Source organism: Acyrthosiphon pisum, chromosome A2 (genome assembly GCF_005508785.2).
Source record: "Acyrthosiphon pisum isolate AL4f chromosome A2, pea_aphid_22Mar2018_4r6ur, whole genome shotgun sequence".
NCBI classification, from domain to species: Eukaryota; Metazoa; Arthropoda; class Insecta; order Hemiptera; family Aphididae; genus Acyrthosiphon; species Acyrthosiphon pisum.
In genome coordinates this window covers 105,295,001-105,312,656 of record NC_042495.1, presented here as the reverse complement: position 1 = coordinate 105,312,656, position 17,656 = coordinate 105,295,001, and the positions used below count along the sequence as shown (strand labels likewise).

General features: G+C 34.3%; 2 protein-coding genes across 2 annotated transcripts; one reads left to right on the top strand and one right to left on the bottom strand.

Moving 5' to 3' along the window:
* Positions 1-865: 865 nt before the first annotated feature.
* LOC100568667 lies at positions 866-8,812 on the bottom strand. The gene is made up of 2 exons (XM_029490597.1): positions 8,138-8,812; positions 866-1,590 (listed from the first exon to the last, which is right to left on the bottom strand). The coding sequence occupies exons 1-2, from the start codon at positions 8,240-8,242 to the stop codon at positions 1,168-1,170; spliced, it is 528 nt and encodes a 175-aa protein (XP_029346457.1). The 5' UTR covers positions 8,243-8,812; the 3' UTR covers positions 866-1,167.
* Positions 8,813-9,478: 666 nt separating this feature from the next.
* LOC100568588 lies at positions 9,479-16,453 on the top strand. The gene is made up of 3 exons (XM_003243962.4): positions 9,479-10,177; positions 12,308-12,734; positions 15,801-16,453. Exons 1-3 carry the CDS (start codon positions 9,944-9,946, stop codon positions 16,325-16,327), a joined length of 1,188 nt encoding a protein of 395 aa, XP_003244010.1. The 5' UTR covers positions 9,479-9,943; the 3' UTR covers positions 16,328-16,453.
* The last annotated feature ends 1,203 nt before the right edge of the window (positions 16,454-17,656 follow it).

Genomic DNA, 17,656 nt, shown 5'->3' with positions numbered 1-17,656 from the left:
CCCGGCGCAGGTGAAGCGAGCAATTGTGTATTTGAAATCTTACCCGACGCGTCGAATCGATGAATCGTTTGAATTAAAAAAAAAAAACATCGCTTCGCTCAGAATCTAAAAACGGATGAACCATACGAATACGTGGTATCATCAAGTGCGCGCTTCCCTTTAGAATTTTGAAATCCAATTTAGCGCGCCTGAGAATAGCGTTTTGATTTTTGGTTTGGCGTCGCACGTTCGAAAATTTGTATAAAGATTTTTTTTGACACTCAGTGTTTAGTTCGATCTATGTGTGTGTCGTATATAGGTAATATCTAGAAACGGTACGACACGTTGCTGATGCGTATCCCTGCAGTGGCGTCACGCCGGCCGATTTCAATTTTAATTTTTTTTCTCTCGACAACAGACGTACCAAATAAACCATTTGACGGATAATATAATTGCCGTGTACCGCGTTTAATTTGTTTCCAAAATAATAATTACATTTCGTTATTGTTGACGTGCCTATGTATAATATATATACGCGTCGGCCGAACAATTTAGACGACTTTCACCTCGCGCGTACAATATAATACTCACTACCTACAAATGTATACCAATTATCGCGGACAAAATCAATATACCTAAGTAATAGAGAACTACTGCAGACAATCATTTTATAATAATCGGTTATAACGTTGGTTGGTTGATATTTTATTGACAATCGAATATCCCCGCGGACGTTATATGTTTTTGTGCTATACGCGTGGGATAATAATATACTACCGACCTGACAGTACGCAATAATATAATATTATATTATAGAACAATAATAAGACGATTAGTAATATTTACAATAAGTGCAATAAAATGCGTATTATCGAGTGGGTGTATATACTGTATTTGTAATTATATTAATATATATTATTATTATGATATTGGGGCGTCCCTATAGGCCCATTTAGCCTCTACAAAACGAAAATAACTGAGCGAAAACTAAAAGTTTAAACTTGCATGTATTTGCATAACATAGTTTTAAATCACTTATTATAAAATAACTATTTTTTTATAAGTGTGTTTTAAGAGGACGTCGAATGTATTGTCTTCAGCTAAGACATTTCCTAAAAACTCTATAAGGTTAGGGTGGGGTGTCTGTATAGTGCGTTGTGTGTATGTACCTACGTCAGTCTTGTGTACTTAGATTCTTAGTTTTTTCAACAGTTTGGGCAGTAAGTAATGCAAAGACTTGACGGTAAATAATAACATTATGCGTTTGGTCATACTCATTCTGAGAAACGGCAAAATCCGTTCGAGCATGCTGTTACCAACCGATCGGGCCGTCGCGTTTATCGGATTGAGGAGTCTGACCCGCAGATCGATGCTCTCCACGTAATCGTTGAGCCGTTTGGCGATCATGTGGTCCAGCTGGCTGGAGTTGGCCGCGTCCAGCGACTCGTTGCTCGGCAGCAGGCCAGCTGACGGGCTGCGCCTCTGGAACAACGTGAATCCCGGATAGAGCTCGTAGCTCCGTTCGCCGTCCATGGCATCCAGAAACAAGAGCACGTCCCTCTTGACGCAAGTCATCGTGTAGTTGTTCGAGCATCGCGCCTGCAGACTTTCCTGCAACAGCCAAATGCATCCCGCTTATTAAGTATACTTATTTTTGAGTCCACGTGATGCTATCATAATATTGTGTAGTGCAGTTTTGTGACATTTTATTACATGGTAATATTACACAGGGAGATGACGAAATGTATGATTTCTACTACACTAAATATTACTATTTTTTGGTAAAAATATTATCTCTTGATTTCAACAAACAATATTGTTTGTAATTGTATCATCGATATTTTATACTACAATGGGCTGAATGCATAGGTACAATAACAAAATCAATGATCTTAATCCTACTAGATGGCTAAGTATCAAGAGTGTCGAGGAGTCGATAATAGAATGAATAATAACATTCGTCTCCTTACAAACTCAGCTAGTCCCTCGTTTAAACTATACCTACCCTCGTAATATAAAACTATATGCTCGAAACCCAAACACCGTATGGTTGTTTGGATATATCTTCTAGAACCGATGCAATATTTTCTGCAGACGACGTCTTAATAATAATATGCGTCTGTCGGGAATATCGTCATAATAACTTGGAATATATAATTAGCTTAGGTATGTACAATAACGGTTTAATAACTTACTTTACTTTCATAAAACTTAAGTACCTACGATATTTATGATATGAAAATCACATTAGTACATTATATTATAAATTATAATATATGATGTACCTATTTTAAATAAATCATTATAAATAATATTATTAATACGCTTAAATATAAAAACGTTCGGATATAATATTGTAAAATATGTATCTACTAATAATATTATGGTGCATGCGATACGTCTTCATGCTGCGATCTATAGCTGTGCTCACAATTCAATTTGTTTGCACAGTTGCTACATATATTTTGTAAACTCAAACCATACATAATAATATATCTTGTGTGGTTAGATTTCTCGTGGAGAAAATGCGTATTTCATCGATCGTCGACGACAATGAAAAGTGCTCGTTACCCCGGCACCCGCAGCTATAAACAAAGGTATTTATACATATCGTAGGTACAATGCATGGTACAAGACCACCATAGGTGTACTCGAATTTGGATTCCTCTACACCAATATATAGATATAAGATATATCACATAATAATATCACATCATACTTAGGTATAATAACGTCTTCACGTGAAACGCATTTGGTGTGGCATGCGTATTAAGCTGATGGGAATATTATCTGTTGCGTGTGTGTGTGTGTGTGTGTGTGTGTTTGTGTGTGTTTGCAGTGTGTAGAAGGTTATGCCGCAGATGTAGAGCACGTCTGATCCGACACTAATAACCGTATCATCAATATGCAGGTCATCGTAATGATGATAACAATGTATTCGTGTGTTATACAAGTAAGTACCTATATCTACAAAAATGTTTCGTGTACGAAAAGGGAAAACCATTCGGTTTGTTTATTTATTTTATTATTATTATTATTATTATTTACTACTACTGTTTTTTTTTATAATAAAATTAAAATACGTTTTATGTAGACGATTTCACGTGATTTGAAAACTATAATATTATATACATACACGATACGCCATACGAGTTCATATATTATTATGTATAATATAGGTAACAAAAACATATACGCATATAACACACATTAAATTATACGCATACGTCAAATGAGTTGATATATTATAGTTTTCACTAAAACATGATATTAAAATAGTTAGGTACTCTCTACGATTCGATTGTAAAAAATATTTAAATTTTATACGAATTTCGTAAAAACTAAACTTATAGAAAAGGTAATGTGTTTTGAAGAACATTTTCTCACTAAGTTTTTATAACTATAATACCTGCATAATATTATGATCATAACTTTTCTTATATGATTTGAATGTATTTTACTTGTTTTAAATGTTTTTATAATTTTACATAAATATTTAAAAAACATAAAATTTATTTCTTTAACGTTTAACATGACAGTCAATATTGTGTGTTAAAAAATGATATTTACTATTTATAATTTCCAAGGAATTTAGTAATTCGATGATTGGTTTATACTTCGATGTAATGGCTTTGTTGCTGTTAAAGATAATAAATGTATAACAAAATAAGGTACAAAATAAATATTATAAAATCATATTATGGTAATTTGGTTTGATTATTTCTGGTAATTATATCAACACTATCATCTCATAAAACTCACTCTCACTCGTCCTAGCCCTAGATCTAAAATATTAACGGTCATTAAATTAAACAATAATTATGATAAATGTATACAACTCCACATAATTGTTTGTACTAACTATAGTATATTAAATTCAGAGATAGGTAGTTAATTAATATAAATATACTCTACAATTTAACCCCATAGATATACGCTCTATTGTTTCAGTTCTTTTTTTTTTATAAAACAATATATTTACAATAAATTTGACAGTGTTGTTTAGGGAAGAACAGGAAGGCTCCCAGCGATGCCACCTGAAAGGTTTAAGTTAATATTACTATACTTTAGCAGGTCCCCGGGCCATTGCCTTTTCGACCTTCTGGCTATGAGAGTGACAAAGGATAGTCTTTTTATTAATGGGTTGGAATGCAAGTAGAGCTTTGAATAGAATTTGTTGTAATGTGATTTGGCCAGGTCGTTGAGGGTTTGTAGATTCAAGTCTTTATGAAGATTTTTGTTGGTTACATACTAAGGAGTAGAGATTATTAAGCGGAGACGAATAGATTTTGGGGTTTGATGGGTTTTAGTTCCTACGGAATATTTTTTAAATTTATATTCCAACAAAAAATTTGAGTATTATTAATTTTTATGACGAATAAAATATAGTATATTGGGTATGATAGTCAACTTACACCTTTGAACAATTATTCTTATAAAGTTAAAGTAGTAAATGTTAAGTTGATTGATATATCAGTATTGCCTCAATGTTCAGAATATTTCGAATAACATACGATCCTTTCACACTAGCAGGTATTATGTGACTTAAAAAATAATAACTAAAAATACTGAGAGGCGCTCATTTAAAAGTATAAATTGCCGAAACGATAATAGTTATTATAGGACATAATTTCATATAACTTATCTACTTACTCCATTATTTATTATTTTATTTTATTTTGATGCAGTAAGTACATTTTTGAATGTTTTTCATTCAGTTGTAAGATTTTATGAATAAAATTATTGAAATTATTGGCATTAATTATAAAACATTTTATATTTTATTTAGTAGGTAAAAATCAAAAAAAAAAAAAATAATGCAATTTAAGACTTGTGTTTTTCGCCAATCTTTAAGAACGAAATTATGTCTGTTCCACAAAAAAATATGAGTACCTATAGCAGAAAGGTTTGTCTTTGCATATATTTTATCGTATACATTTCGCATTGTTCACGTATATCAAATATCAATGTTATTCAGTCGTGGTATCTACATATTATATTTAGATAATTAAGTTTAATTTATCATACTGGATGACAATATAATCAATAATAATAAACTTTTTTATACTTTTTAACTATCGATATTAGATATTATAGAATCAGTAGAATTCGACTATATAAAATTTATATCATAGTAATGTTGAATAATAATATATAAGAATTACTCATTAAATATATTTTATTGTTAAAGTGGCATCTGTTATGATAAACGTACTACTTATGTAAAATAGTACCATTGCTAATTTCCAATTCGTTTATAATATACTGAATTGCATATTTCTTTCTATGATATGAGCTAAAAAATTCAGTTTTTGTGTGATCAATGTGCTAACATAAATCAATATTTACTGTTTGTTGTTTAAGAAAAGATAAACTTGACGCTAAATCTTTGATGAATTAAATAATATTATAATATATTAAAACTTGAATTATTTCTTTCTAAACCAAGTAAAATCTTAAGAAATATTAGTATTATTCCAATACATTCATTAAAGTCTCCAATATTATTAAGATGTATAAATATTAATATTAATATGTATCAATAGAAAAACACTCATTATAAAATCAAACACATAATTGTTCATAGAAAAATTATATTTATTAATTATAAAATAATTTAGAACTTATATTATAAGTGTTTACTTTTAAAATTATTGTATAGTTAACATTAATTAATGTGTATTTTAAAATAATTACCTACTTAACTGCACTTATTAATTTATACATTAGCTATTACTTATTAGGTATACATTTTTAAAACCGTATTATCTCATTCTCATATTCAATATGATTAATTTGTATTGTTTATTTTCATATCCTTTGTACTATACATTTATACCTACATACTTATATAATCGGTTGGGTTATCAAAAATATTTCGTTAAACAGAAATATAAAAATGTTGTTAAATAGAAATTTGTTATATGGAAGTTTCACTGTATAGAATATTATGTAAAATATAAATTTTAAAATTTGTTTTTGATTTATTGAAATAAAAAATGTATTTAATACTTTAGATAGCTGGGGAAAGTCATTGTTCAGTTTCGGTGGGTATGTATAAGCATATAGTTTATATATTAATTCAGTGACTGATGGATTTTTTTTTTACTTACTTAATTAGTTTCACAATAAAAGAGTGTATGTGTGAAAGTAGTATAAATCATTTGTTGTTAAAATCAAAATAAGAATTCTCAGAATGGAATCAATGACATCAAACCGATACCACTATTGGTAATCCATTATCATATAAATTATAGACATTCGATTGTGAACAAAACGAATCGTTTTCCATCGTGGTAACTAAATAAATTATTGAAGTAGGTAATATGTTACGTGCATGCAGTAATCATGCTAATGTCACTTTCATCAGCTTAGATTTATTCGTTTAACTATTCACAATGCCTATACGCAAACATTCCAGACGAGTCACCGGGAAAAGTGGTTGTAAAATATAATTGGAAAATTCGGTTCAAATAATATTATTATGTAGGTACAAAAACAAAACAAAAAAAAAACTTTGCCGATCATTTAAATTTTGGCGGGTCATTTACTGCCGATCCGACCCATTGTGTAAGGTTATTATTGTTTTTATTAACAAACGTGTTGAACTACATTACGGTAACACTAATAAGTATATGTTATTATACAATGCATATTAATTTGACATATTGGTATTAATGGTATTAACTCGTTAAACCAATGTATTTGCTCCAATTTCGAATGACACAAAACAATGGAACAAATAAAAATACGAATACAGGATGATAAAAAAAAACATAAAAAAACTAAAGATTTTTCATGCGGTACGATGATGGAATGGTTTCTCGCCATTGTCAATGGTTTTACGGCAGTATGGATTCGTTAATCCACGTGTTAAGTGTTCTGAATTCTGAAAATGAATCGTAAATCTAGGATGAAGAATAGACGATAAGGAAGTCGAACAGTGACACTAGTGAATAACAATAAAGATTAAAAAAAATTTACATATATGTCACCGCAGAAAATGTCATCGATAACATATAAAATACGTAAAATACGCGTTTGAGCACACGATTAACCAAGAACATTTAGTTATTATAATATTATGCAGTAAAATTAATTCTATATAAGTGCAGGTCCATCGTTTGTAATAATAATAATTAACTGAATCAAGTAACACAATACGTTTTTTAGTTCAACAATGATTTTTGTTTTCAATAAATATCATATTTTAGTGACCTAAACTTGTGCGGTTTTAATGATCAAACATTTTATCCATATTATAATGATACATTTGTACTATTATCTTAAGATTTTTGAGTAATTTGCCCATAAGGAAAAATTGTAAACAAATATGCTAAGAAAATGAAAAGGGTTCTAATACATTTGGTATAGATAATTATTATCAGATGATAATTTTTTAATACAGTATAATATAAATCGTTTATTGAATTAAAACTAAATATATGAATACCTACATGATAATATTAAAATTTGGTACACATAAATATTACAAAAAGCCTTGATACTGGCCTAAAACTTTGTACTCTCTAGGTTATAGGCCAAAGCGAATATAGTTTAAAATATTAGGTAAAATATTCTCTGGAGGGGGTGATGATGAATGAAGTTAAATGAGTAGAGACGTTGAATAAAACACCGAAAGGAGATTATGTATATGACATTTACATTATAGGCTAATAACCATAACAGACTGTTGAAGACATTTATAATAATAAAAACAATCAAAATATTACTAAGGGAAATTAATTCTCATTTCTCAATCACCAAGTGGTGGTCGACGGTATAAAATATTTCGTGAGGTATAAGTTCATATTGTAAATTTTTTTCTTGCTCTAGGACGCTAGGTAAAATTGTTTACAACGATTTAAAATAATTCGATTGAAATTTAACTCGAAACCCGCCGTCAATCATATTTTTGTTTTATCTGGCATATGGAAAACAAAATTCGACAGACGAGTGAAATTCGAACACATTTTAAAAGTTAAAATATATATACATATATTCTTAAAAACATAACTCTTCTCGGCCACTTGAAGCCATCGTCCGAATCTCGTGAATTTTGTGAATACATGACATACACACTATATCGATATAATACTTCTATTACGACTTTAAAGTATTATCACGTTGTTAATGTTATTATATCAATATACCGCACCTGTACCGGCGTGGACGTCGTGACGTTGTCGGCGGCCAGCGGGACCGTTGCTCCGGCGATCAGGTACAGGACGACAGGACACAGTGGCAACCACGGCGGGCGCATGTCGTTGGCCCCGGTTCAGCGAGTGGTTGACTTTAAAGTTGTACGCGGTATACCGCTTTTACGATACCAATGTAATATTATTGCAAGTTCTGGGGTGACGGCCGCGGAGAGGTACGACTACGACTGAAGTGCACGGAAGGTTAATGACTGATTGCGCCGGTATATTATACCGCTAACGAGCGGCGCCGTCGTCGTCGTCGTCGTCGTCGGGGTGTGTGATCAGCCTCCGCCGCCGCCGCCGGTATATATGTATATGATTATTGCTGTCTTCGCGTGAATCGGCGAAAAAACGTTGTCGCGACAAGTGAACCGTCAAACAATAGCGTCGGATGTAAACGTTTCCACATGAAATCGGTGGGTTTTTTTTCTCTTCTTATTATTATTCCCTCCCCCGTCGGCGGATTTCGTTTCGACTTGGTCGGTTGTGATACACCGATCGGTATGCCACCGGTGCGGCGTGCGAGCGTCGTATGGTATTATACGCACCTCTTGCAGAACACGCCTATGCCATTTTTCCGACGGATATGATGATGACCGCGAGCTAAAGAAACGACGACTACGGCGATGATGCCTCTGCGGAACCGTTTAGCCAACTGGCCGCGGCGGCGGCAGAGGTCTGCAAAGCGGGTGGATTCGATGGAAGATTTCGAAAATCGGCCGGTTACGGTCTTGTGCAGGCCAGCGCATAACAATATAATATAATGATATACACAGACAGAGCCCATAGGTAATTGCCATTATAATAAAGTATATAATGTTGTATTGTTGTCGTTGTATACACAATAACATTATCCTCGTTGTGTGTGCGTGTGTGTGTTTACACACGCGCGCACGCGAATTTACGGGGAATTAAAAACAGTGAAAACGCGCCGGTTTCGAACCCCCGCGCAAACAAGCGTTCGGCATCGTTTTGACACGCGCGTGCGCGATAATATTATCGTTCGAATCGCGGACGGAATAAATAATCAGGCCGGTGGTCGGGTCCGGCGAGCGCGCGTTGTAACGATAACGATGTAATATATATATATAGGTATAGATATAGTACACATGACGCGTAAATCGTACTCTCGTGCGGTAGACTGACCGATGTCCGGCACGAGCATAGTTTAATGAGTAAAAACAAAAGCGGGGAAAAAACAAAAATTTTCCGACGCGAATAACAACAAAAAAAAAACGGACGCCGCGCGCGCGAGCCCATTGAAATCACCGCCGCGCGCCGTCCGTGCGATAATTAATTTTCCGCCGAAATCTCGCCGCCGTCTATAGGTACCTACCCTCTTGACACACATCGTGTCGGTTTGTGCCGAATCACCGCCCGTTTACTTTTACCTACGCAAAACGATTTCCAACGTGTTTTTTTTTTTGTTTGTTTCAATTCCATCCTCCGTCTCTCGATCCACACGCACACACGCGAGCGCGCGCCGCACACTTCCACCGGTAATCGTTTCGTTACACGGCTCTATAAAAACTACCCACGCGCCATCGGACAGCTCCAGTTCGCGTGTTCATTCCGTTCCGATAACAACAGCGGGTCGTCTCCACGAGAGTCGTCATCAGATTATTGTCCGTTGTCCTCCTCGTCCGCATTGTACCGCGGTCGCTGCGAGCTCACCGCGCCGCACTGGTTTCCGTCGAGATCGCGTTTCCAAGCAGCGGTGTTCCTTCTCGACCCGAACCACCGCCATCATCGTCACTATCGTCATGCAGACGTACGCGTGTGGTCGGCGCGCGGCGATCGCGGTGGCCCTGTGCGCGACTTGTCTGCTGAACGCCGCCCCGGCGGTGCAAGCGCAGACCGAGACCGCGGCCGTGCCGGACGTCGTCGGAGGCGGAGGACCGCAATTACTGTCGTCGTTGCAACCACCGATGACGACCACCACCGCTCAACACCAGGCCAAGTACGATGACTCGGCCAACACGGAACTCCTCAAGCAGGTAATTAGACAATTCGCATTTTTTTTTTCTTTTTCACTTTCCACCCCGCGCAAATTTATCGAGAATTTTTGCACGCCACCACTACCACTAACACCACCGCCAGTGACTTGCATACGATTGCCGGAAGGCGATAGAAATATCGTTTTACGTTTTTGAATTCGAACCCGTCCTCACGTTTGATAATAATTATCACGTATCTAATTATAATCAATCACACACCACACAGTTGGCGAAGAAAAATCATCGGAGATCTGATTAATTAAAAACGACAAAATCATCAATTTTTGTGCGTGAAGCTTGCTCGAATCGTTCTAAGTTTGATATCATGTTTTTTTTTTATCAATTATATTATTTTCATCGAACGGCGAGTCCATTTAAAGGAGTCCACGACATGAAATGTGCGTTAGAACGTATTCATACATTTTATCATTAATAATATATTATTAGCCCCCACCTAACCTTTTATGCTAGTTCCACCTATTTGAGAAGACTAACATTAATTTATTAGATGCTTATTTTTTATGTAATAATACTATATGTAAAATATTTAGGATCCAAAGACCGTTACGTATTTTTAATTTTTTTTTTCTTTATTGTCCTCTGTCATGCTACTGGGCTATGTTTGGCGTAATGATTTTCAAATTCTCCACCGCACACGTCTTTTCATCCTTATTATGCAATTACCTGTCGCGTGTGTTTGTTAATATACAATATATATCTACCAAGTTATCTTATTAACGTAAAACATTGATTATTTAAAAAATAATTTTCTCAATAATTTTAAGTTGTTTTTTTACATAAACATATCATATTTTGGTGGAGTCGTTTACGAGTTATAATAGTATTTAAAGTTTAAATAATTGGATAGGAGTAGTACACGAGTATCCCAAAAATGATGTTCATTACTGCATTCATCTAAATTTTAAATATAAGCTTATAAATTATAACTAATAAACAGCTAGTCTAAAATTTGAATTTTATAGATCGAAATACTCTAAATAATATTCTGCTTAGAAATATTAAATTAAAAATGTGTTACTAAAATAATGAGTTTACGTGAAATGGTCCAGTACATATAAATTATATAAGTACACCCCTACCCCAAATCTCCGATGAACAGCAGTGTCATTGAAAACACATCTCGGACTTTGTAAAAAATTCAAAAATATACTCACATTTGACAATAATAATTATTATGAAAATAATACGATATCCATGACACATAATTAATATCGACACATATCCCCTCACTGTTCCATCACACACCTGTCCCACTACCGTGACAATAACGATCTTTGAATTCAAATTAACATAGTGCCCTGTATTATAAAATATATATTATATACATCGATTCTTTTGGCAGTGAACACTATGATTATTTTAAAAAGTATTGGCAATATTTATTTTTCATCCATATATTTTGTTATTATTTTCTAGAAACTATACTGGATTCCGTACTACCGTTTTCTTGAGCAAAGTAGACTTATATACGCATTCCAACGTACTGACTTGAGTTTTATTGCGATAATAATTTTGAAAACATATTTAAATTTATTATGAAATATTTTTTAAACATTTAATTCTGGATTGTAAAATAAATTTTAAATCTAATTATTTTTCTACTGAAAATCAAAAAAATACGCGATGTTTTCTACATATCAAGTGTAATTTTTTCTTTTTATACATTTTTAAATGAAAACTGGCTTCAATGATCCAAAGTTGACTTAAATACGATAAAAAATCTGTTTTCAAAAATATTATCGTTGTAAAACTGAAATCAGTATACACGGTGGAACGCGTATAGGTGAATTTCTTCAAAAAAAAAAAAACAGTACTTAGCGACTTGTGTGGAATCCCCCGAATGGTGAATTCAATATTTTTACGCGGAAATGTGTAGAAAACTTTATTTATCAATTACCGTCACATTGAAAAATGTAAAAAAACGCCTAAAACATAATACTCGTGTGTTCGCTGTTGAGACGATCGTTTGTAAAAATGTTGTACTGAAATATTGAAACATAACATGACATAACATTATTATTACATTCGCGCGGCGATTTCGTCGACGTGCCAGTTGTTATTACATACCGTCGTTTGTGTGCGCGCGCCCGCGTATATGTTGCGCAACAGGTGTTGATGAAGAAATGTCTGCACCGGTACACGATGACGTGCCTGAAACTGGACCTGGTCAGGCTGATCGACCGGCTGGGCACGGCCCGCGCTTATCAGCTGGTTCCTGGCGTGTCGCTCGTCCGGGCTTCGGACGGCAACCAGTCGACGGTCACCGGCGGCGGAGGCGGTCACCACCATCAACAGAACCAGCACCATCGCCAGCATCACCATCACGGCGGCATACCTCCGGACGTGGTCAGGTCGCTGGTCCGGGGCAACGATTCGGCCGATGAGCTGGATGGGTACCTGATGGAAAAAGTCGACGCGTACTTGAACAGCCTGTCCATCAGCGTCAAGCTGGTCGACTCGGCAGTGGTGGAGAAGGTGCGCAATCTCAGCAGTCAAATGCTCGTCAACATACTGCCCACCGGATTGCTGGAGACCGGTAATGATAATCGTCACTCGTTACGTAACCACCGTCGTTTGTAAAGTAATATTGTCGTCACCGTTGTGACATTTCCAGCGGGTCCATGATAGTTGGTTTTAGGTGGTGAAGGTCAGTCAAATGAAACTGAAATGAACAATTATGTTACCACGGCATATTCTAGTTCTCTGTTTCTCGTCGATTAAGGGTTGAACTTCCGTATAGTATAGTATACACTGCTACTTCTAATCTGATTTAAAATATACAAGTAAAAATAATATGTAAGGGGATTGTAAACGGTCAGTTATTTTAACCAAAATGTACCAATCCCTTTTTAATCATACCGATTGACCTGATATCGCGATAACACATCTGAAAGTTAATTTGAGTTAATTAATAACATGTCTCCTTGAGGTCGATCAGACCACTTTTTTAGAATTTTGTTCTTCAGCTCCGATAAATGTATGACATTTTAAATGTTGATTATTTTAAATTTAAATTAAATATCTTAAAATGTGTCCTGATCGATCTTGAGTAGACAAATCAATTTTTATAAGTCTTATCGCGTCATCAGGTCACGTCCATTGGTAAGATTGACAAAGAGTACATGAGAATTTGTTTACCGTTCACACGCCGAGGTGATGAATAATTGTACTAATAATTACTTACTACTCACCCATTTACAAGACCAAATACCAATACCAATTTGAAAATGTCCTATTTTTAACCTTATTTTAAAAACTGCCCATTTGCTGTAATCTCCTTAATGCCTAGTTATTTGATCCTGATTCTATTAATTGGGTCCTTCTGATTATCGATAGACTTTTTTTTTTAATTTCACGCCATTAAATATTATCTACCGGTGTAGTTTGCAGTGTATAATCATAGACTTACAGAATTAAGACAGAACATGTTCCCAAAGACTAGGAGGCGTGGTTGTGCCAAACCATGGATCAAGAGATATAGATTGCTTTTTATCACAAGTTTGAGAGATATGGAAGTATACTGTTCCGAAGACAGTCAATTAGAGTGTGTTGGTTCAATTTCGTTATTAATTATAATAAGCCCGATCCCCGTAACAAGCGCCATATACTTGCACGCGTTAGTGCGTTACCATCCCTTATATTCCGTCTATATTATCTATATAAGCCTGTAATTGTAATACGTATATTTTGTGATTAATGATAATAAACAAATATCTACTAGTTTAGATGCTTTTTTAAAAAAATATTCTCCTGCATGATTATAATGTGATGTACAACAATTATCATAGTTGTCGAAGATAAAAATATAATGCGTACAATTCACAATAATATAGTACTGTAATATTTTCAATCTCGTCGAACGACAAATATTTTTTTTTACTTTTCGACCTCCCCGCTTGCTTGCTCGTTCTTTCGACTGTCGTCGACCAAACGGTTTTCATGAATCGGTTAATAATATTAAGCTTACCGTGATTTTCAACGCGAACTCGTCCGTGTCGGATACATTGATTTTTTTTGTTTATATTGAAATAATATAATGGTATCGGTTTGTCACGTAGCCGTAAACTGTTGAAAATAATGACCTTTTCATGAATATACGTATATGAGAACAATTATTATTATTGAGTTGATTGGATCAAAGCAGATTTAAATTATAAAGACGTAAAAGCGGTCACGAAAACGTATTATCTATATGTTATGTATGGAAGTAGGTACGAGTAACCATAACCCGATTTACGAATTATTTTTTTGTCAAATTAATCTTAACAATACATTGTTTTTCTTACCGTTATTTTAATATCCTTGCCGTGTTTAACATACTTGGAGCGTGTTTATGAAAAACTTGTTAATACAACACCTTTCGTAGTGGTGTCTGTTATAAATGAAACCGAATTGCAGGTTAATTTAATAATAATTTACAAATAAATTCAAAACATGGCACCAACGCACATTTAATAATACATTATTATAGAATAATTAAAACGCCTTAAATAGACGATTAAAATTATTTCTGCTGGGAATGTACAAAAATATAATAAACATATTATAATATAGAAATATATAATTTTTTTTTTCAACTAGAAATTTAAATTTTTATGAACAAGTTAAAATATACCTATTATTTGTACTAGGTATTTAAATTTTGACGTAGTCTGTATGCACAGTTAGTATTCGTTTAAATCGATGATAGTTATTTTTTAAAGAAAAAAAATATGAAAAGTTTCTGGTGTATAATTGAAATGATCGCTTTCCCTTAAAGTAATTTATACATTTTTTTATTTTTAATATCCTCGTTACACGATAGAAGAAAGCACTTTTTTAATATCCTCCTCGTAACTCAATAGAAATTATTCACTTTTTTAATCAATTATATTATTGAAGCTACTTAACTACCTAGGTATGCTATTATCGCTGATGCTAATTTTGATTTGATTTTTAATGATCAATGGTATATTGATATTGACTCTGGTACACTATAATAAGTGATTATAGTATGTCACCTATTCATATAGTCAAGCCCGAATTAAGGCGGGGGCCATGGCCCCCAGGCTTCGATAGTTAGAATTTATTTAGGGGCCTCAGATTTGTCCACTACTTTTTTCGTTATATGCTATAACGCTGCATAAATCACCTAAAAAAAAAATCGATGATTATGTACCGAGGGAAATAGCTTGTAAATTATAATTTATAAAGAAAATGATACATTGTTCATTATTTATTGCTATGTTCCTAATATCTATATATTTATTATAACAGATGCCTAATATTAAATAATATTAATATATATATTATTTTTTTTTTCGTACAGGGACCTCATTTAAAACTTTTGCCCCTGGACCTCGAAATGTCTTAATCCGGGCTTGCATAATATAGTATCAAGTGTAAAATAAATAATTCGTTAATATAATCCAACCCAGATAACCGGGGATAACCACCACACGTATAGTAACACATATTACGATACGGAGCGAGTTTTGAACTCCAACAACCAGACGACGGTGGCGGCTTGTGTACGGCCACCGTGCACGGTACATACCGCGACCGTTGTCGAGTGACGACCGTTTTGGTAACCGTTTATATTTGTTTGTTTTTCCACACTCAGGACGGGGCAAGAAGGACGGTATGAAAGCGGCCCTGTGGTCGGCCGGCACGTTGGCGGCAATCGCATTCGCGTCGCTGGCCGCAATGTCAGGCAAAGCGCTGATGACGGCCATGTTGGCGCTCGTCCTGGCAGCCGTATGCGCGCTCAAAGGCCACGGCGGCGGTGGCGGCGGCGGTGGCGGAGGTGGCGGTTACGGCAAGACGTCGCATTACGAGATCATCACCAAGCCGGCCATATACGATCACGAACACCTGGTTCATGGAGCGTCGTACTCATCGGCGCCGTACAGTTACGCCCGGCACCTCACCATGGACGAGAACGGCGGAACGCATCACCCGATCGGCCGCGGCCCGCCGCAGCCTCAGCGCGTCAGCGTCGTGCACGCGGCGCCGGCCACGGCCCCGTCCGGCGACGCTTCCGGCCCGGGCCAACAGGCCGGCGACGAGGACGCGGACGACGAGGCCAGCGTCGGCCGTCTGTCATACCCGTTGGCGCCGATAGCTTACATACCCACCAACAACGCCTGACACGTGGAGATTCGATGTTATTATTTATTCGTCCACTTCATGCGGTCGACGTCAATGATATTTTTATTATTATTTATGCTTATCTATTTATTTATTTATTTATTTATTATAATATTTAAAATTTTATTTAATTTCGTTTTAGCGTATGGTGTTGCAATATTATATAATTTTATTATTATAAAATTATGTGATTTTTCAGTATTAAATACCACCGCATTCTCGTATAAATTATTATATTACAGGTTTTTTCCCCGACCATGACCAAACATTTTACATTGCATATTATTATGATCTATATTCTACAAGAAGGGGTAAATGGTATTTTTGAAATGTTAACATCTACTTTAAAGAAAACCATATTTTTTAAATACTAACATTTTTAGATTCTGAGTGGAACGATGAATGTATTGATTTTACAATGATGTGTGTTTTTTTATTTTTTTATTTTTATTTTTTTTGTGTCTGTGTACACGATAAGTAGTCGAAATAATGCTACGATTTTCAACTTCAGTATCTTGTTCGATCAGAAAGTGAATATCGTTGGTGCATTGGGGAGGTCAAAATTTAAATTTCCCAGTAGTTTTCAAAAGCGCCGGGAAAAACAATAGAAAAATTAAGGAAAAACGGGAATTTTTACGCAAAATCTGTTTTCGAGAAAATCGATTTTGGTTTTTGGTGTAACTTTAAAAAAAATGACCGTGGATGCATGAAATTTTGACTGAATGTTTATATTAGCATTTTCTATACACCATAACATTTTCAAAATATTTTGACTTATTTTGAGCTCTTTACGGACATTGTCAGTTTTCATTTTTTTTTAGTTTTTTTTCTAAAAATATCAATAAAATTTTATTTGTTGATTAAAAAAGCTTGAAAATTTAATAAAAGACTCTTAGTATATTGTTTCGAAAGCATATGAAAAATATTAAAAATCCTTAGTCACAATTTTTTTTTATAAGCATTTAAAGTTCAAAAATTGACAAAATATGGAAAAATCACGAAAATTTGCAAATTATTTCGAGTTAGAAATTCATAAAAATTTTTCTTTTTAAATCTAAGATTTTAAAATGTAATACAAAGATTCCTTATAAGATTATCTACCTTTATCAAAAAAAAAAATGTCAATAAGAAAGTCAAATTGAATTTTTATGAGCGTTTGAAATTCAAATTTTTACAACATTGGATATTCACTCGATTTCTCATGTAGCAATTTCCTTATTTTATTGTAATTCAAAAACGAAATGACTACAGATACATGAAAATTTTACTGAATGTTTATATTAGCATTTCCTATACACCATACAATTTGAAAATATTTGACTCTTTTTG